The sequence below is a fragment of the Columba livia genome, chromosome 2, assembly GCF_036013475.1.
Source record: "Columba livia isolate bColLiv1 breed racing homer chromosome 2, bColLiv1.pat.W.v2, whole genome shotgun sequence".
NCBI classification, from domain to species: domain Eukaryota; kingdom Metazoa; phylum Chordata; class Aves; order Columbiformes; family Columbidae; genus Columba; species Columba livia.
This window is the reverse complement of record NC_088603.1, coordinates 323007-343463: the sequence shown is the minus strand read 5'-3', so window position 1 is coordinate 343463 and position 20457 is coordinate 323007. Positions and strand designations below refer to the sequence as shown.

Sequence of the window (20457 nt, the reverse complement as noted above, 5' to 3'; positions counted from 1 at the left end):
CCCCGCCCCCCGCTCCCGCGAGGGCAGACGTGAGGGCGTGGGGGACGGCGGCTCGCGGTACCATAGAGGCGCCGGCGCCAGCAGGCAGAGCGGCTGCCGGCGCACCACAGAGACAGAAGGGGAAGCGGAAGCGCCGGGGTCGCGATGCGGCGGCTGAGGTGGCAGCGGCGGGAGCGCGGCCGGGCGGGACCCGCGGCCTCCGCCGGGCTCGCAGCTCCGGGCCGGCCCGTCCGCAGCTGAGGGGCCCGCTGAGCCTCCGCGTTCTGAGCGCCCCGCAGGGCCCCGCGCTGGCGATGTCCCGCGGAGCGGCCCCGTGAGCCCGTCCCGCCATGCGGGCGGCCGCGCTGCTGGCCGCGCTGCGGCCCGTGCTGCCGCTGGTGCTGGGCCTGTCCCTGGGCTGCAGCCTCAGCCTCCTGCGCGCCGCCTGGGGCCGGCCCGGCGCGGAGCCGTGCGCGGGGGCCCGGCCCGGGGCGCTTCCCGGCGGGGCGCGGCCCGAGGCGGCGGGGCCGGGCCCGGGGCCCGAGGAGTTCAGGCCCAGGATCGTCCCGTACTACCGGGACCCCAACAAGCCGTACAAGAAGGTGCTCAGGTAAGGGCTGTTCCTCGAGGGCAGCGACCGCGCGCGGCGCGTTTGGGGTTTCAGCCTTACAGGAGACCAGCAGGTTGAAGTGGAACGTGCTGTTTGAAGTTCTTTGTAGGGGCAGCAGGAGGCAGCGGGGAGTGGCTGAACGTGCCGCCCTAAAGGGGTGCGAGAGAAGTGTCTAACCTGTTGATTTAAGAAGAAAAGGCAACAAAAACGTCCAGGAAGACTGAGAATATTTGTTCTTTTATAGCTTGTTGAGTTATGTATTAAATTATTCCTCAAAACCTTTTAAGCATTCCATTAGGAAAACTTCGAGCAGGTGATGACACTGTATGTAATTTGCAAGTGGTTGGCTCTGTGTTTTTGTTTACTTGCACTAGCACAGTTTCCTAGCTCACACAAATGGTGCGAGGTTGTAGGTTCCTTGAAGTGTTTTTACGAGATGCGACTCTTGCTCAAGAGTCTTTTCTTAAAGCTCTGCTTCTAGGCTTGACTGTTCACCGTTGGTAGACTAGCAGAAAAAGGCTTGTCCCACGTTGCCATAATCCTTCGATTTTTGTCGTCCAGCTGTCTGCCATGTGCGCGTGTCTTTCCTCGACAGAACCCGCTACATCCAGACGGAGCTGGGGTTCCACGAGAGGCTGTTTGTGGCCGTGCTGACCTCCAAGGCCACGCTGAACACGCTGGCAGTGGCCGTGAACAAGACCGTGGCCCATCACTTCCCGCGCCTGCTGTACTTCGCGGGGCTGCGCGGCGCCAAGGTGCCCCACGGCATGGTGCTGGTGGCGCACGGCGACGAGCGGCCCATCTGGCTCATGTACCAGACCGTGCGCTACATCCATCAGCACTTCGGCTCCGACTATGACTGGTTCTACATCATGCAGGATGACACCTACGCCCAGGCTGAACAGGTCAAGGCTCTGGTGACGCACCTCAGTATTAACCAAGACGTGTACCTGGGACGGGCGGAGGAGTTTATCGGGGGGGACGAGCAGGCCCGCTATTGCCACGGCGGCTTTGGGTACCTGATCTCGCGCAGCCTGCTGCTGAAGCTGCACCCGCACCTGGACAGCTGCCGCAACGAGATCCTCAGCGTGCGGCCAGATGAGTGGCTGGGACGTTGCATCATCGACTTCCTTGGCATCACGTGTGTCTCCCAGCTCCAGGTACTGCTCCCGCCTCGGGGTTTGGTGTTAGCGGAGCCTGACTGAACCTGTGTCCTTACCAGTTCCCTGCTGCATACCAGAGGGGCTGTTCCGTAAGCCTCCCTGAGTTACAGAGGGAGAAAGGGCTGTGTGACAGCATGGGGGAGATGTTGGGGGAGAGAGCACATGCAGTATTTAACTTTCAGCCTACTGGCAGATGCTGATTCACGGGCTTTTGCAGGTCGGATGAAGGGCACACTGGTACCAAGAAGCGAGTGGGCACATGGTACAGGGAGTAGGGTTGGAGGGGCAACTCTTATATTTTGTCTGTGGGGGCCACAGGCAGCGTGGAAGGAGGGGCAAAGATGTGTCTGGGCTGAGGGAAGGCTGCTCTGTGACCAGTCTTTCTGGCTCTTGTCCACTTCAGGGCCAGCATTATCACACCTACGAACTGGCCAAAAATACTGAGCCGGAGAAGGAAGAAGAGGAGGAGTTCCAAGCAGCTCTTGCTGTGCACCCTGTTTCTGACGTGACCCTGATGTACCGGCTGCACAAGCACTTCAGCAGGATCCAGCTGGACAGAACCTACCAGGAGATCCGGGACCTCCAGGTATGTGGGGAGGGGTGTCCGCAAAAGCTCCTTGGCCAAGCAGGTTTCCTTTTCCTTCAGCAGAGTGAAGGAAGGCTATTGCTGCTGTTAGTAGGTGACTCTCGGCCAGACGCAGGATATAGTCCTGTGTCTCAGAAGCAGCACTTCTGGCACTGCGTTACCCAAAACCGCCGCTGTGATGCGGTTCTGGGTGGTGAGGCAGGCGGGGTGGGAGAAGGACCGGACCTCTTGGAGAAGGCGCTGGGGATCAGTGTGCCTTCTCTCCTTGCGCAGATGCAGATCAGGAACCTGACGGCATTGACCCCTGCAGGTGAGGCAGGCTTGACGTGGCCTGTGGGCATTAATGCCCCATTCCTTCCAAAATCGCGTTTTGAGGTAATCAGCTGGGACTACTTCACTGAGCAGCACCTCTTCTCCTGCCCTGACGGCTCCCCCAAGTGCGAGCTCTCTGGAGCCAGCAAGGCAGATGTCAGCGAAATCATTGAGTCTGCACTTGAGCAGCTTAACAGTCGCTACCAGCCTCTGCTGCGCTTCAGCAAGCGGCAGCTGCTGAACGGCTATCGGCGTTTCGACCCCACGCGGGGCATGGAGTACACGCTGGACCTGCTGCTGGAGGCTGTGACCCAGAAGGGACACAGTCACGTCCTGGCAAAACGAGTGAGCTTGGTGCGGCCCCTAAGTAAGGTGGAAATTATTCCCATGCCATATGTGACAGAGGCCACGCAGGTGCAACTGGTGCTTCCCCTGACAGTGCAGGAGCTGGATTTTGTGGGGAACTTCCTGGATATGTTTGCTATGAACACGCTGGACACACACGATAATGCCTTGCTGACCTTGCTGTTCATCTACCATCCCTATGACGCCCAGCGAGTCAGTCAGGTGGATGTTTTCGCTGGAGTCAAAGCCATGGTAGGAGAGCTGGAGAAACGCTATGCAGAAGTTAAAATCCCTTGGATTAGCGTTAAAACGGAGGTGCCATCGCAAGTGAAACTCATGGATATAGTCTCCAAGAAGCACCCTGTGGATACACTGTTCTTCTTGGCCAGCGTGTGGACAGAAATCAACATGGAGTTCCTGAACCGCTGCCGTATGAATACCATCAGCAACTGGCAGGTGTTCTTCCCAGTGCATTTCCAGGAGTTCAACCCTGCGCTGGTGTACCGCGGGGAGCAGACGGCTTCCTCCGGCACCGACTTCCTGAGGGACGGCCATTTCGACAGACATTCCTTTGCCGAGGCCTGCTTTTATAACTCGGACTACATGACGGCGCGTACCAAGCTAGCAGCTGATATCCTGGACCGAGATGAGGTGCTGGAGAGCATGGAGGTGTTCGATGTCTTCCTGCACTACTCGGGTCTGCATCTGTTCAGGGCCGTGGAGCCCGGGTTAGTGCAGAAATACGCACTGAGGAGCTGCAACCCCCGGCTTAGCGAGGAGCTGTACCACCGCTGCGTGCTCAGCAACCTGGAGGGGCTCGCGTCCCGCTCGCATTTAGCCATGGCCCTCTTCGAGCAGGAACAGGCCAACAGCACCTGAGAGACCAGAACCATCAGGAGCTTCTCAGCACCTTAACACTTGGCACTTTCCATCCCCTTCCCAGCGCTGCCACGGGCCGGGGCGTGAGGTCACGGGGAGAAAACCTTCTGGCCCGGCCGAGGCCCGGGCTGGGCTGCGGAGAGAGGCTGTTTCTGTGGGGTTCGCGGGTCTGGTTTGTTTGTTTTTTAAGTAAATAAAGGTTTCTTTCCAGGCAGATTCACGTGGTTGCTTGTAAACTTCATAGCGTCTGGGATAAGGGATGTAAAACAAGCTGTAGAGTTGACCTTTAAGCCATGCGGTTCTGCGGTGCAGAGTGTGAGCTGTGTACTGGAACGGAGTTAGCTCAGCTGCGCTGCTCTCTGTGCTGTTGTTGCACCCCCTGGGTGTTTCAATTCATGCCTTTTTTTTTTTTAACGTTTACAGTTAAAAAGCTCTTTCTCGTGTTTAAGTGGAATTTCTTGCATTTCAGTCTGTACCCATTGCCTCTTGTTATGTCACTGGACACCAGTGAGGAGCATCTGTTTGTCTTCTGACACAGCAGTGACTGACGTGCCTGGGTAAGAGCCACACGGAGCCTGTTCTCCAGCTGACCCGTCCCAGCTCTCAGCGTCCCCTGTTGTGGCAGACACTGCGATTTCTGAGCCGTTGTCACAGCTGGACTGGCTCGGTCTGTCCCCGTGAGCCCGGTGCTGCACGGGGGGCCGGTCGCTGCTGCAGCGCTGCTCTGCAGCCCAGGCGGTGCCAGCGCTCCCAGGCCGCCGCTGGCTCACGTTTAACCTGTCCACCAGGGCCCCACTGTGTTTTTATTGCAAAGCTTTCAGCCTCCCAGCATCTTCCCAGCCAGTACCTTGGAAGTCCCGGGCCCCGAGGTGGACCTGGGGGTTCAGCGTGATTAGCGGTGAGCGTGACTCACCCCGTCCAACGCGGCACGAGCGCTGTTTGAGGAAAGAGATTGTGTCTGCTGTACTCGTGAGGTCTGGTGTCAGCAGAAGAGATGCTGGAAGATTAGAAAGGCTTCAAAAGAAGTATTCTAGGTTGGGAGCATTGCTTCAAATTGGATAGAAATCTCAGATGTCTTTATTTTGAAATGGGTGTCTTGACTATATTTACATAGGAAGAGGTCAAATCTCTGCTGGGTGTCTTGCTGGGATGCGTGTTTGTTGCTAAGAAAACCTTCAAAGAGTGAGAAAAAGAGAAGCTGGCTAGGAAATTCTTGTTCTGAGTGGTTGTTTTATATGAGGAGGTGTTGATCTGCTGTGATCCCAGCAGGAAAGACACTGTGACTGTGTAAGGTGTCGTTTAGGGTACGATTTATTAGAGCTAACACTATAAAGAGAGAAGGGACGCATCTTACATCCCTGAGATGCAGGGAGCCCAGGTGGCGTAGTGTTGAATGGGCCGCTGACGCGCAGGCCACGCAGAACCCCTCTGGAGCAGAGCCTCCCGTTTGGCCATTGGAGCTGTTACAGGATCACAGGAAAACAGCTCTGTTCACTGTTCCTGCCGTCAGGCAGAACGGACGTTTCATGGAACTTCCTGCCTCACTTTCAGATGAAGGTGAAGCCACAGCAGCGGCAGAACCACAGCAGGACTGGGACACCGCGCTGGCAGAGGGTTTGTGCAGAAACATGGGCCCGAGTGTCACCCGGGTTGCCCCGTGCAGTGTCACCCCATGCCCTGGGGTCGCCCCGTGCAGTGTCACCCCATGCCCTGGGGTCGCCCCGTGCAGTGTCACCCCATGCCCTGGGGTCGCCCCGTGCAGTGTCGTGCAGTGTCACCCCATGCCCTGGGGTCGCCCCGTGCAGTGTCGCCCGTGCCCTGGGGTCGCCCCGTGCAGTGTCACCCCGTGCAGTGTCGCCCGTGCCCTGGGGTCGCCCCATGCAGTGTCACCCCATGCCCTGGGGTCGCCCCGTGCAGTGTCGTGCAGTGTCACCCCATGCCCTGGGGTCGCCCCGTGCGGTGTCGCCCTGTGCAGTGTTGCCCGTGCCCTGGGGTCGCCCTGTGCAGTGTTGCCCGTGCCCTGGGGTCGCCCCGTGCCCTGGGGTCGCCCCGTGCCCTGGGGTCGCCCCGTGCCCTGGGGTCGCCCCGTGCCCTGGGGTCGCCCCGTGCAGTGTCGCCCGTGCTGTGGTCACTGGCTCCTCTGTGCACAGCCGCTGCACAGGCAGGCTCACAGTGGCAGAGAGGACGATGCAGGAGCTGCTGCTGCTTGCCTGGCTGTTGGGGAGTTTGTCGTCTTGAAGACAGAAGAGGCTGATGCGTGAACTACAACCTCCTGGTGCCAGAGAGGATGCGGAGTTTGTAAACCAGGTTTTAATGTGGTGTAATTCCCAAGCAGAATTCCCCGAATCATTGATCCAGATCACACAAGTGCAAGGGCTGGCAGTGGGCGTGGGGTGCTGTGGAAAACTCAGTGAGCAGTCCGTGACGCAGCCAGGTCCAGAGAATAAACGCCGATAAAGACGCGTAAGTGGACGGTCAGGAAAGCTCCCTCTGTGGTGGTGGAACTGCAAGGGATGTAGCGCTTGGGCAGATCCGATGTAGAACAATCTGCTGCAGAGAAGGTTGTGAAATGACATAGGGCAAGCTGGAATTATCAGTGAGTCCTCATTAGAGAAGAAAGAGAATGATGGGAAATGGGATAGTGAGATTTGATGTGCTGTTATGTACACAAAACAAACATGGGTTGTTGTTTGGTGAGTCACCGCCCCGTCATGCACGTGAAGCAGTGATGTGAAGCTACGCAGAACACGAAACTCCTAAAGGTATCTGGTGTGTGGGGAGAACACCGAGGGAAGCGGGAAGCTGCCTTTGTTGTCTGGAAGGCAGGAAATGCTGCCAGCAAACGGCCGAGCCCATGGCCGAGGATTCTGGCTTACTGATGGTAACTCTGCGTCCCAGGGTGAGGTTGGGCTGGATGAAAGGAACGACTCGCGGCTTACAGGCGCACAGGTCAGTGTGCACAGTTACGCTCGAGCTGGAATGGCCTGGGGACAGGAAACTGAAAACGCAACAAGGAAATGCTGTGACGAGGAAAGAAAAACATCGTGTTGAACGAAGTGACTCAGTGTTACATCAAACAAGAAGAATGTTAATTGCTCTTTACAAATACCTAACCTGAGACTATAAGTGACTGAAACCAGAAACGCTAACCGATAAGAAAATCGCTGTATTTGGCATTACTGCATTACTAGTACTAGTCAAGTTACACAGTGAGTGAGACCAGGCAAACGACTTAAGCCTTTGAAGTTACATGCTGGGTTAAAGATGATCAGACAGCCCTGGAAATCCTTTTGATTTAATAGAGCGGTTTAGCTATTGAACAGAAACTGACAGAGCAGCGAGCGAATCGTGTGAGTGAAGGACTGGGTGCCAAACCGGAGCCAGCTCTGGCGTTTGGGTCCTGGGGACAGTTCCCAGCCAGGGTCGTTTGACGCTTCATGGGTGATTTGGAAACAAAGGTAAGATCTGCACCAATAAAATCTGCGGTTATGTAAAAAATATGTACAGCGAGACCCCATCATAAACAAAGGATAACAATGAAGAAGAGGGTGAAGCAGAGTAAGGCTATTCCAACAGATTTTGTCTTAAAGCCGTCAAGTGCAAACTGCTGTGCTTGGGGAAGTGAGGGCACATCGCTCCCCAAAGAGGAGTACCCACAAAACCCCACGCAAACAGAAAAGGTGAGTCCGGACTGCATTAATGCACAAGCAGCTTAATTTGCCCAGGACCCGCTATTTTAGACACTAAAATACAGAGCTATCCCCATGCTGTAAAGTTCACATTTTAGGATTAAGACACGATAGAAGCGCTTTATACAGGTGGACGGTGTAGGGGAAGCAGGTCGTGTCGACGGCGGGACAGCAGGGGGCCCGGGTGGCGCAGCCAGTTGTGTAAGGCCTGCAGGGAACAGAGGGGAAAAGAAAACGTGTGAGAGGTTCACGGAATTTATCTGAAGGTTGGAAGGAGTATTTTACAGTGATACAGAGCTTGTGTAGCAATAAGGTAACGGGTAATGGCTTTAATCTGGGTTTAGTTGTTTTAAACTAAAAGAGCGTAGATTCAGACTTGGTGTAAGGAAGGGCCTTTTGCCCTGAGGGTGGTGAGAGCCTGGCCCAGGTACCCAGAGGTGGTGGATGAACCATCCCTGAGACATCCCAGGCCAGGCTGGACGGGGTCTGAGCACCCTGAGCTGGTGACGATGTCCCTGTCACGGCAGGGGGGGCACTGGGGGCTGGGGAGGTCCCTCCCACACAAACCAGCTGTGAGTGGTGGACTCTGGTCAGTTAGAGGGTTGCGAGGTGATCTGATGGGAGTGCAGGTACATTCACTGAGGAGAAAGGCTGGATATCAGAGACATTTTTGATTGTCCAGGGGTAAGGGACAACAACAGCAAAACTAACAGCTTTAAACTGCAACAATAATTCCAACTGAAAACACACATATGCTTTTAGTTCTGCAGGGGATTAGTGAAACGGAGTGGTAGCTTTTCCAGTATGTCACCAGTTACTTGGTGTGTGTAACAGAAATCATTGGAGGCCCGTGTGGAATTACTTGCCACGTGTAAGTGGGCAGAATTAATGGTCCTGCATGGCCTCAGATGTCGCGACTGTGGATATATAGTGGATGAAAGTCGCAGAAGAGCAATCCATCAAAGGCTGTGACACGCGAAGCCCACGCCTCTGTCACAGCAGCTCTGAACCACAGATCACCGGGGGAGCGTCCGGGGCCCGTGCCCGTGTGTCTCGCTATTGTCGTGGTCTTCTGTGGGCGCCGAGTGCTGGCGCTGTCAGGAACAGGGTGAGTGAGTCAGGGTACTTACGATTTGACTCTGTATCACCGTTTCTGTGTTATTATCTGCAAAAAAGGACTGCATCTTTTTCAAGGACACACTTTAGTTCAGCCACACGTTATAAACTGCATGAGGATCATGATACAGAATTAATAGACTATGACGGGGTCAGGGATTGGCCAGGAAGACAAATTACCGTGACTGTCGTCTTTGACCTCGCAAGACAGAGAAAGCGCACGCCCTGGCCGGCTGCCTGTTGTGCCCCAGCTGCTCTTTGCCTGTCCTGCTCTGCTGCCTGTACTTCTGTGTCGACTTCGCTCTCTTTGGGCTCCATCTCCTTGGAGGTTTTTCTTCCTTGGTTCAGGTAACGTGCTCCCTTGGGTGTCCCAGACAGGCAGCTTACCCTGTTGGAACAGACTTTGCTGATCCCGGTGAAATAAATGTACCATGTATGTTACAACCACAGGAGGCTCTTGTCCCAGCTGCATTTTTAACTTCAAGAAACAGATTAAAGTAGACTCACCATCTTCTCACTTGTGAAGGACCTGCCACTGTGTCCCCAGCTAAAGGTATCCTTAAAAAAAATAAAATAAAATAAAATAAAATAAATACAGATGTTGTGAACTCAGGTATTGTGCCTGCTCGTGGTGTCCATCAGTGTCCCAGACTGGGCTATAACTGCTGTGGTTTCCCCTCCCTCGCTGGCCTGAGCTGCCCGGTTGTCTGTCTGCCCGGTTGTCTGTCTGGCCCCAGCGCGGCGCCGCTGCCCCGACGCTCTGTTTCCTCACTCCAGCGCAGGTCTCAGCCGCCGCGGGCGCCCCGGAGCGCGAGCCCATCGCGTGCGGGTGGCCCAGGCTGGGCTTCCACAGGCCGGATTTGGAGCTGCTGGTGGTCAGACGGGATGACCAGACACAGAGAAGGATACGGGGTGCACATTGCCCCAGCAAAAGCAAAGTATTCTTGCTCAGATCCACCTCATAATCTTTACAAGACTTTTTTCCAGCTTTCAGATTTAGAGCGTTTCTGAACACTTGGAGTCGGCAGAATCGCTTGGCTTCTGCTCCTCCGATACTCCTCTTAGACTGAGTTGTTTCCTTCCACCCCTTTCTCACAGATCCTTAGAGCATCACGCAAAATTATTCACTTTCAGTGCCTGTCCTATAAAACTCCCCTGTTAATCCCTCATTGTTTGCAGTGCTGCTTCAATTTATGTCGGACTCTCTTTGATACTTCTTCAAATTACTCTTCAAAAACGTACTTTGTACATACCTCCCGCTGCATATTCACAAAATCATTTTCCTTTTCCTTTCCCGTTACAATGGCACAGTACAACGCACCACCCAACCTCAGCCTCCTGGGACTTACAAGCTCCTTAGAGAAGGGTGTGCAAAACAAGTGTGCGAATACAGGGTAGCGACTCAGAGTACAGGCCGGTTTCGAGTGTGAAATATCCCACGTGCCCCACAGCTCCCCCCGCTCACTCCCCGCACGCGGTTTGTCGGGGTTCCCATCCCCGCGGATTCTCACGGGGTCTCGGTGAACCCGCCCCGCTCCCGCTCCCCGCTGCGGCGGCGGCCCCGGCTCCAGGTGGGTCCGCGGGCGGTCGCTACGGCCCCGCGGCGGCCTGGGCGTGCGCTCTGCCGGTACCGGGCCGGGGGCGGCGGCGCCGCGGTGCGCGCGGGTCAGCGGAGCCGGGGCGGTAACAGGGGCTCTGGCGGCGGGGAGTGCGGCGGTGCGGGGCTCTGGTGAGTGAGGGGCTGTGGCGGTGCGGGGGCTCTGGTGAGTGAGGGGCTGTGGCGGTGCGGGGGCTGTGGCGATGCGGGGGCTCTGGCGAGTGAGGGGCTGTGGTGGTGCGGGTCTGTGCCGGCGGGTGGAGGGCTCAGTGGTGGCGGGGGCGGTGGGCCGTGCCGCCGGGAGCGGTCTGTAGCGGCGGACCCGCAGCCTGTCCGGCTTTCCCGCGGCTGCTGTGGACGCCGCCGGCGGCCGGGAGGGAGCGGACCACGGGCGGCGGGGCTGCGCCGGCCCGAGGGGCTGGAAAGGTGTAGGGGCTGCCCCCGCCCGTCCACGGGAGGAGCCCCGCGCCGCACCGCCCCCGCAGGGCTGGGCCGCGGCACAGGGACCGCGGCTGCACCGCCCTCCCGCCGCCGGAGCAGCGGCGGAGCGCGGCCGGGCTGCGGCAGCGGCCGCTCTCGCACCGGGACCGCGTCCCCGGCGCTGCGGGCGGCGCGTCCGGCCTCGCGCTGCCGCTCCCGCGCAGGCCGCGCTGTGCGGACGGTCCCCGCGCCGCTGTGCGCACGCGCCGCGCGCCGGGCCGGCGGCCGCGGTGCGAGCGGGAGAGCGGCGGGAGCAGCATGGACGGGACGGTGAGCCTCGCACGGGTCCGCCGCCCGCCCCGCCGCGGCACCGGCCGTGGCTGCGCCCCGGGCACCTGCGGGAGCGCTGGCTGCGGGACGCCCCGCCCGGGCACTGCCCCCGCCAGCGGCGCCCCCGGCACCGGCGCTGCGTGCGCGGCGCTCCGGACCGGCAGCCTGGCAGGGGGCGGGCGGCGGCCCCCGCGCCGCCCGGCGGTGCCCCCTCCCGCGGCTCCCGCGGGCCCGGTGCGGCAGCCCGGCGGCGGGCGCGCCGCTCGCTCCGCGCTTCCCGCGGGTCCGCGGTGCTCCGGGGCAGCCGCCTGCCCGGCCCCGGCTGCCCCAGCCGTGCCCTCGCGTTCCCGTCCCGACTGCGGTGGCTTTGCCGCGCGCAGGGACCCACCTGGCGGGGCGGGGCAGGCGGAGAGGGGAAGCCCCGTTCTCATTACCGCTCCCGAATGCGGGCTGCAGCCCGCGGGACGCTTTCCCTCAGCAGCGACCGGCTTTCCTGGGGGAGGCAGCGGGACTTGTCCAGCCTGCCCTGGCGTGGTCCTCTGTAGAGGAGGGTCATCTCCTTAACGCTTTGTCCCTGGAGACAACCCGCACCCGGTGCTGTCCTGGCACTGACAGCCGTCTCCAGTGCTCTGGGAACAACCAACCCTCATTCGGGAGGTCACACCTTTTGAGAGACAGAATTCATTTTGCTGCCTCTAAGCTGCTCCCCAGCACTGTTTTCAGAGGGTGATACGTAGTCCTGGATACTCCTGCAGGACAAACCGACCCGTATCAGTAGGTGACTGATGTTCTGTATGGCCTTCCAGAAGATCTTGACTTCGCACAGGGCAAACCATCTCACTTGTGCACCATGAGCTTGCTGCTGGAGATTGCTGCTCCCTCCTGTTCCTGGGCTGCTCCTCTGTCAGCGCGGCTGCCGGAGAGACCCTGCGTGCAAGCTGGAGCTGGGAAAGACAGGTAGAATTCAATAGGAGACTGGGGAGGAAGCAAGGCCCCTCACTGGTCAGCATGATCAGGGGTGTTGGCGCAGTGTCCATGCCTGGCGCTGTCAGCACTGCCCTTCTTGCAGTCCGGTTTCGTACTGCTGCCCAGCCAGGGGATTCCTGTAGCTTCTGAAAAGAACTGGTTCCTCTGTGCTGCCTCGGGAGCAATCAATAGCTGACTGGCCACCGTGGGGTCACCGCCGTGAGAAACCAGGCACTTCCCTGGCAGAATCCTCTGTCCGCGAGGAGGGAACTCCCAGCCTGGCCTCGCCCCTGCGCCAGGGCGAGAGTCCCCGTTTCCAGCTTTGGTGGCTCCTCCGCAGTGCTGCAGTGATGTTCCGTCTGCGCCCGTGCGCTCTCCTGGCCCAGCCCAGCTGCACCTGCGCTGCCTCCGTTGCCGTGTTCTGCCTCAGCCACTGCTCTTCCGGCTCTGTCTCCCGTGACTTCAGCTCTGTTTTAGCACAATTCAGCGTGATCTTCTTCCTGCTCTTGGTTCTCACCTTATTTTGACCCTGCTGGACCGAGATCCTTGTCCTGCTTCTGATGGAGTTGTCTGCTCTGGTGCTGACCAGCACTGCCTCAACTGGCACCGTGGTGCTCGTGTTTCCCTCTCGCCTGTCCGTTCTGTGAGCAGTTGCTTCTAACTGCCTGCCCAGGTGTGAGCTGGCACCTGTGAGAGCTGTGCGTGTTCACATCTGTTCTGCTGTAATGCTGCTTCTCCTCGGCAGCTGCACTGGAGAGCAGTCAGGAGCTGCACTGGAGAGCAGTCAGGAGCTGCACTGGAGAGCTGTCAGGAGCTGCAGTGGAGAGCACTCAGGAGCTGCAGTGGATGAGCAGTCAGGAGCTGCAGTGGATGAGCTGTCAGGAGCTGCACTGGATGAGCTGTCAGGAGCTGCAGTGGATGAGCTGTCAGGAGGTGCAGTGGATGAGCTGTCAGGAGCTGCACTGGATGAGCTGTCAGGAGCTGCAGTGGAGAGCAGTCAGGAGGTGCAGTGGATGAGCTGTCAGGAGCTGCAGTGGATGAGCTGTCAGGAGGTGCAGTGGATGAGCTGTCAGGAGCTGCACTGGATGAGCTGTCAGGAGCTGCAGTGGATGAGCTGTCAGGAGCTGCACTGGATGAGCTGTCAGGAGCTGCAGTGGATGAGCTGTCAGGAGCTGCAGTGGAGAGCAGTCAGGAGCTGCAGTGGATGAGCTGTCAGGAGCTGCAGTGGATGAGCTGTCAGGAGCTGCAGTGGATGGGCTGTCAGGAGCTGCAGTGGATGAGCTGTCAGGAGCTGCACTGGAGAGCAGTCAGGAGCTGCAGTGGATGAGCTGTCAGGAGCTGCAGTGGATGAGCTGTCAGGAGCTGCAGTGGAGAGCAGTCAGGAGCTGCAGTGGATGAGCTGTCAGGAGCTGCAGTGGATGAGCTGTCAGGAGCTGCAGTGGATGAGCAGTCAGGAGCTGCAGTGGATGAGCTGTCAGGAGCTGCACTGGATGAGCTGTCAGGAGCTGCAGTGGATGAGCTGTCAGGAGCTGCAGTGGATGAGCTGTCAGGAGCTGCACTGGATGAGCTGTCAGGAGCTGCAGTGGAGAGCAGTCAGGAGCTGCAGTGGATGAGCTGTCAGGAGCTGCAGTGGATGAGCTGTCAGGAGCTGCAGTGGATGGGCTGTCAGGAGCTGCAGTGGATGAGCAGTCAGGAGCTGCAGTGGATGAGCTGTCAGGAGCTGCAGTGGATGAGCTGTCAGGAGCTGCAGTGGATGAGCTGTCAGGAGCTGCACTGGATGAGCAGTCAGGAGCTGCAGTGGATGAGCAGTCAGGAGCTGCAGTGGATGAGCAGTCAGGAGCTGCAGTGGATGAGCTGTCAGGAGCTGCAGTGGATGAGCTGTCAGGAGCTGCAGTGGAGAGCACTCAGGAGCTGCAGTGGATGAGCTGTCAGGAGCTGCAGTGGATGAGCAGTCAGGAGCTGCAGTGGATGAGCTGTCAGGAGCTGCACTGGATGAGCTGTCAGGAGCTGCAGTGGATGAGCTGTCAGGAGGTGCAGTGGATGAGCTGTCAGGAGCTGCACTGGATGAGCTGTCAGGAGCTGCAGTGGAGAGCAGTCAGGAGGTGCAGTGGATGAGCTGTCAGGAGCTGCAGTGGATGAGCTGTCAGGAGGTGCAGTGGATGAGCTGTCAGGAGCTGCACTGGATGAGCTGTCAGGAGCTGCAGTGGATGAGCTGTCAGGAGCTGCACTGGATGAGCTGTCAGGAGCTGCAGTGGAGAGCAGTCAGGAGCTGCACTGGATGAGCTGTCAGGAGCTGCAGTGGATGAGCTGTCAGGAGCTGCAGTGGAGAGCAGTCAGGAGCTGCAGTGGATGAGCTGTCAGGAGCTGCAGTGGATGAGCTGTCAGGAGCTGCAGTGGATGAGCAGTCAGGAGCTGCAGTGGATGAGCTGTCAGGAGCTGCACTGGATGAGCTGTCAGGAGCTGCAGTGGATGAGCTGTCAGGAGCTGCAGTGGATGAGCTGTCAGGAGCTGCACTGGATGAGCTGTCAGGAGCTGCAGTGGAGAGCAGTCAGGAGCTGCAGTGGATGAGCTGTCAGGAGCTGCAGTGGATGAGCTGTCAGGAGCTGCAGTGGATGGGCTGTCAGGAGCTGCAGTGGATGAGCAGTCAGGAGCTGCAGTGGATGAGCTGTCAGGAGCTGCAGTGGATGAGCTGTCAGGAGCTGCAGTGTATGAGCTGTCAGGAGGTGCAGTGTATGAGCTGTCAGGAGCTGCAGTGGATGAGCTGTCAGGAGCTGCAGTGGATGAGCTGTCAGGAGCTGCAGTGGATGAGCTGTCAGGAGCTGCACTGGATGAGCAGTCAGGAGCTGCACTGGAGAGCAGTCAGGAGCTGCAGTGGATGAGCAGTCAGGAGCTGCAGTGTATGAGCAGTCAGGAGCTGCAGTGGATGAGCTGTCAGGAGCTGCAGTGGATGAGCAGTCAGGAGCTGCAGTGGAGAGCAGTCAGGAGCTGCACTGGATGAGCTGTCAGGAGCTGCACTGGATGAGCAGTCAGGAGCTGCAGTGGATGAGCAGTCAGGAGCTGCAGTGGATGAGCAGTCAGGAGCTGCACTGGATGAGCAGTCAGGAGCTGCAGTGGATGAGCTGTCAGGAGCTGCAGTGGATGAGCTGTCAGGAGCTGCACTGGAGAGCTGTCAGGAGCTGCACTGGAGAGCTGTCAGGAGCTGCACTGGAGAGCTGTCAGGAGCTGCACTGGAGAGCTGTCAGGAGCTGCACTGGAGAGCTGTCAGGAGCTGCACTGGAGAGCAGTCAGGAGCTGCAGTGGATGAGCTGTCAGGAGCTGCAGTGGATGAGCTGTCAGGAGCTGCACTGGATGAGCTGTCAGGAGCTGCAGTGGATGAGCTGTCAGGAGCTGCAGTGGATGGGCTGTCAGGAGGTGCAGTGGATGAGCTGTCAGGAGCTGCAGTGGATGAGCTGTCAGGAGGTGCACTGGATGAGCTGTCAGGAGCTGCAGTGGATGAGCAGTCAGGAGCTGCAGTGGATGAGCTGTCAGGAGCTGCACTGGAGAGCAGTCAGGAGCTGCAGTGGATGAGCTGTCAGGAGCTGCAGTGGATGAGCTGTCAGGAGCTGCAGTGGATGAGCTGTCAGGAGCTGCAGTGGAGAGCTGTCAGGAGCTGCAGTGGATGGGCTGTCAGGAGCTGCAGTGGATGGGCTGTCAGGAGCTGCAGTGGATGAGCTGTCAGGAGCTGCAGTGGATGAGCAGTCAGGAGCTGCAGTGGATGAGCTGTCAGGAGCTGCACTCGAGAGCAGTCAGGAGCTGCAGTGCTGTATACACGGGTGCAGCTGCTCGCGCCTCCCAAGGAGCAGCTCCCTTTTCCTTCTTACCCTGGCTCGTCTTCTCTGGGAACGATCACGAATGTGAAGACACTGAAGCTGCCTGACTAGATCCTAAATCTGTGGGATCATTGCAACATTCTCACCCCCTTACCGGGGCAGCTAACAACACCTGCTGAAACACTGTTCTGATATCCTCTGGGGATCTGATCTTTTAAGAATGAAAGCCAGTTGACTTGATGAAAGTTCCTGACCTGGCCCGCTGTCCCAAGGGTGGCCAGAGGTGTCTGATGGCAGAAGTATAATTGAGAACGTGTAGGAAAACACCCTTCCTTCTTGGTTAGGCCAGGCAAATTGCGGGGGTCGCTTCCAGGCTGGCCGTCCTCTAGTCCTCATCTGAGCACGCCCCAACATGCCGATGGGTTACAGGCAGATGTGCTTTCTTCATGTTTTCTTCCTTTTCCCCGAGCTGGCTCCAGCGCGAGAGCCGAACGGTCTGTTGGGGTGGGCAGGAGCACCACCGCGTATCACGGACACGTCTGCGTGCAGCTCTCTGGAGAGAGGTCCCCAAGCCTGCGTCAGTTCCATCTTGCTCGTCCCTCTTTGCATTTGTGCTGCTTATGAAGTGTTACGTGGGCTGGTGCTGTTCTAGGAAGTTTTATTTATACTGTGTATTGCTTCCTTCGCACTCAGGCTGTACTTTCTCTTTTCAGAGCTGGATCCAAATGCGTCCTTGGCCTGCTGTCCTAGAGCTGTTCCTGCCTCACGTCAACGAGACTATCTGCTGCTAATTCATCATGACATAATACCTGGTCCCCTGCCCCATCCTGTTGGATACGTGTCCTGCTCCCCCTGGTCCGCACGCATGTGACTCGGATGTCCACCAGCTGCCCAGGCCGGTACAGGTAGGTTCTAGCCCTTTGAAATGCGACCTGTTCTAGGTGGGAAGAACGTGTCTGTGGCTTGTACTGGGACTGGAAAATGTTGCCTTTGGACTGACGAGAAGTGTTATTCTGTGAAATAAGTCCGGAACTGCCTGCTTGCTGATGCTGGCCTGAGCGGGTCCTCGCCAGCTGCTGTGGCGGTGTCTGCTGGGGCGGGCCAGGCGGGCTCAGAGCCAGCAACGTTAGAGAACGCAGCTGCACGAGCAGGCCTGCGAGCGGGCAGAATGGCCAGCAGGAGTAGTAGCAGGTATTCCTTGTGATAATTCATCACTCCATTAGCTACAAGTGAATGTGATTAGTTCTCGTCAGATGGTTATTGATTCGCAGGGTTAAATTAGCATGGTTGGCTCTTCCCGGCTGGTGGACTTCTCCAGTGGTTGCTGTTGTTGAATACGCAGTGACCATCTCCATGATGAGGTACTTGAGTCTGCCGCTGGCTCCGTTCTCCTTGTTGCTCCCCCTGGTAATATGTGCCCGAGTCCCTCTCTTTTCGCGGTCAGTACACAGTGTGCCTCTGAGGGACTTCGCTTCTCCCGCAAGCGGATCGCTGCCTTTTCACCTGCACAGATCACTGAACTGGCACTGTAAACTCTCTGGTAGAACAATGCGTTCTGTTTTGCATTGGAAATAGATAGGCTAGGTTATAACTTTTTTAAGTTTGAAGACACGCTGGGGTTGTTCCTGTCTCCGGCTTGGCCCTTTCGCGGCCGTCGTGCTCGGTGCCGCAGCGCGGTCGCGGGTTCGCCGCGCGGTGCCGCCCGGGGCTGGTCAGTCAGCACCGCTCGACAGTCGTCCCGCGCGTGACCCGGGAGCCGTCCTGCCCCGGCCACGCTGTTCCCTGAGAGCAGGACAGGCTCTCGTGTTAAGTTTTGCTCCCAACGATATTTACTTTTTTACATGTATAGCTGCCTGTATGCTATTTAAATTCACTTTTTTAATGAACTGTAACTAGGGCTTGTTTTTGGAGTAGGGCTTATTTCTCAAGCTTCCTCAAAAATCCTGAAAAATCGTGCTAGGGCTTGTGTTCAGGGTAGGTCTTGTTTTCAGGGCAACGGGGTGGTGATGGACGTGTGGACAGAGAACGGGAAATGAGGCACATGCGGAATCATTTTTGCTCTTCCCCATACCTTGTAAGTTTTGCGGTGATCCAGTGATGGAGTCAGCAGTTTGGAGCAAACAGTGTTAGAAAATCCACCACATTCTTGGGCCTGCCGTTCCGCTGTCCTCCCCATCGGAAGGAGTTGTTCCGGTGTTCTGGGACTGACTCTTCTGTGGTTACGTTTCTGTCCCTGCTCTGCCTTTGTGCTCAGCTGCGTGTTCTCTGGGATCCCGAGTCCAGGGACTGAGGGACCATTGTCGGACCGTTCGCTTGGACGCTTTCCCAGAGGCCGTGGGTGCCTGTGTCCAGTTGGCAGCTGTTGCTGAGTCCGGGTGTCTCTTAGACAGTCTGGTAGTTGTTCTGGCTCGGGTTCCCGGTGACAGGAAACTGAGGTGTGGATGGAGCTGCCGGGAGAGGGAGAGCGCAGGCAAAAGGGCGGCTGCAGTGCTTGGGGAGACAGGCTGGACGCAAACCCCGTGAGAACAGTAACGTCCTAACCAGGAGACGCGTTTGTTATGTTTTAGTTTGTGTTTATGGGTGGTGGTGGGTTCAAGACAACCGCTGAACACCAGGCAGCAGATGTGGCAAAAGGCCCTTTCTAGGAGACATCTGGAAGGATCCTCTCCTTTTCTGTTTGATACCCGCTCCATTTCTTGCCGTTTCTGTGACTATCACACGCCGTGTTCTCTGTGCTGACGAACTTGTTAAGAACCCATTGATGTTAAATTAAGGCAGAATGTACCTGGTAACGTATATTCCTGCAGAAAGTCCACAGCCCTCGCCGGAATCAGAGGAGCTGATGTATTAGACCCCTTTAGGTTCCTGATGGAAGGCGAGGTGTTCACTTCAACCACCTGCAGGAATGTGGCGATTCTTAATCTAAAATGTCAACGATCAAGAGTTCCGGTGTGATGCCATGGGAGCTATCTAGGTTTTTCATTTGCACAGCAGTGTCCTAAGCGCACGGAAGCAAGCAAATGAGCACAACCTGTACGGGCTTCATCCCAGCTCACAGAGCTGGTGCCGTGTTCTCTGCAACGCGTTCGCGGTGTAGACAGTGGCCAGCAGCTCCTGTCCGGGAAATGTTGCTCGGGGCTCGCCAAGTGATGTGCGTCTGATTTCCGTGAATCCACAGCCTGAGATGCCCTTGTCAAATGTTTCTGGTGTTCACTGAGTAAACATGAAAGTCACAGGGATATGGTCGTTCTTGTACCTGGATATATGGACAGCACTGGCACCTTAACGCTGGACAGGGATCCCAGGAATTTTTGAGCTGTTTTGATCTTCCTTCCATTTCTTTAAAAGCTATTCATTAGTTCCAGTGTTTGAACAACAAACTCCTGTCTTTTCCTTTATAGCCTTTGACAGTCCAGCGGCCTTTACTGGTTTGTGTTCTCACGATCACGGGGTGCCTGTGTTCGCCGGTTGTCCCCTGGCAGCGACAGCCGCGTTTCCCCGGGGGCGTCCCTGTCCCTCCCGGAGCAGCCCGGCTGCTCAGGACCCGAGCCAGCGCTGTGGCTTCTGCCGCTCACCCTGAAATCTGCCACGTTTTCTGCCCATTCATGAATTTTTAAATAATTTGTTTAGAGACAGTCCAGGTCCTTTCAAGATCCTAAATCGCAGAGAAGAAAATATGCTTTGCCAGTCCTATATTTTCAAATGTATAGGCACAGCTATTGCACTGAAGTGGGAAGTTGTATGAACTGTTGATAAGCACGTGGCCTTTGATTTGGAAATGTTCTTTTGATGGTGTGAGAGGAATTGGTCTTATTCTGGTGAAATCGCAAGGCCTAACATTGAGAATTTATAAATTCATTATTTTTGCATATTAAACCCAGTCATTTTTCTCTGACAAAACCTGCTTCCAGGACATATTTCAGACTTCTGGATTGTGCTTGGCACTATATTCGTGTTCCAACATGGGCTTCTCTGGTGACTGGAGTATACAGAGAAAATGGCCTGTCCTTGCCTCCTCCTCCCCGCAAATCCAAGGGCTCCTTTGGCTCGTTGCCACAGTGTGGCACAGGTAATTAGTTCAGTTTGGGTTGTTCTCCCACTGTGGTCCCTACTTTCTTTTCAGACTTTCCCCTTTTCAAGACATGATGTTCTGCTTTAGGGGGTGTTTTCCATTCTTGTTCTTAGATCATTCTTTGCCTTTAAACACGCACTGTGGATGGGTCCATCTTAGTCCTGTCCTGCACTCTGCTTCATTCGAGCTGAGTTTGTGTTGTGCAGAGTGACGCTGGAGAGTCTCGTCTGGCCACTAACGCTCCCTGCAAAGGAACCTTCACTCTTAACTGCATTTACTGTTTAACTTGTGCCAGCAAACGGGGGACATTATTGGTATTTCATAGTGCTTATTTGTAATTAGAGATAAATAGAATCAGAAATAAATCATCTCTCTAGAATGGTCTTTCAAATCCCACGCGATTAACGCTGGCAATAAGCCGCCCCGCACGGGAGGATCCTGGTGGTGGAGCCTGGGTTTAGTGCTGTGGACTTGGTTCCTTACAAAGTTTCTGACTGTTCTCCCAACATTTGACGTTACAGCTCTGGATGTTCTTGTCTGAGTGTAAATGTCTAGCCCAGGGGTAACTGTACATGGTTTGTACC

At 56.8% G+C, this 20457-nt stretch overlaps 2 protein-coding genes and 1 long non-coding RNA gene across 5 annotated transcripts in view; 2 read left to right on the top strand and 1 right to left on the bottom strand.

Moving 5' to 3' along the window:
• Positions 1-55: 55 nt before the first annotated feature.
• On the top strand, positions 56-4090 carry CHPF2 (chondroitin polymerizing factor 2). Its single transcript, XM_005510965.3, has 4 exons — positions 56-589; positions 1185-1749; positions 2156-2338; positions 2612-4090. The coding sequence occupies exons 1-4, from the start codon at positions 330-332 to the stop codon at positions 3872-3874; spliced, it is 2271 nt and encodes a 756-aa protein (XP_005511022.2). The 5' UTR covers positions 56-329; the 3' UTR covers positions 3875-4090.
• Positions 4091-7124: 3034 nt separating this feature from the next.
• LOC135578780 (uncharacterized) lies at positions 7125-11839 on the bottom strand. The gene is made up of 4 exons (XR_010470865.1): positions 11415-11839; positions 9187-9237; positions 8860-9067; positions 7125-7771 (listed from the first exon to the last, which is right to left on the bottom strand). It is a non-coding gene; the product is annotated as an uncharacterized LOC135578780 (long non-coding RNA).
• The window catches only part of SMARCD3 (SWI/SNF related, matrix associated, actin dependent regulator of chromatin, subfamily d, member 3), a 101906-nt gene continuing 91714 nt past the window's right edge, over positions 10266-20457 (top strand). The window contains exons 1-2 of one of the 3 annotated variants that reach the window (XM_065054978.1): positions 10266-10408; positions 16515-16706. The gene's annotated coding sequence lies outside the window, so the exon portion shown is untranslated. Of the gene's footprint in view, positions 10409-10837; positions 11027-11844; positions 11984-16514; positions 16707-20457 lie in introns of those variants that run through there. The other 2 variants (XM_065054976.1, XM_065054979.1) reach the window with 2 other exon arrangements.

Excerpts from the sequence above, each read along its gene's own strand:
- CHPF2 (XM_005510965.3), top strand. The coding sequence starts at position 330 with ATGCGGGCGGCCGCGCTGCTGGCCGCGCTGCGGCCCGTGCTGCCGCTG. Across the intron at positions 1,750-2,155 it reads CGTGTGTCTCCCAGCTCCAG|GGCCAGCATTATCACACCTA; the intron begins GTACTGCTCCCG and ends TGTCCACTTCAG. Across the intron at positions 2,339-2,611 it reads AGGAGATCCGGGACCTCCAG|ATGCAGATCAGGAACCTGAC; the intron begins GTATGTGGGGAG and ends CTCCTTGCGCAG.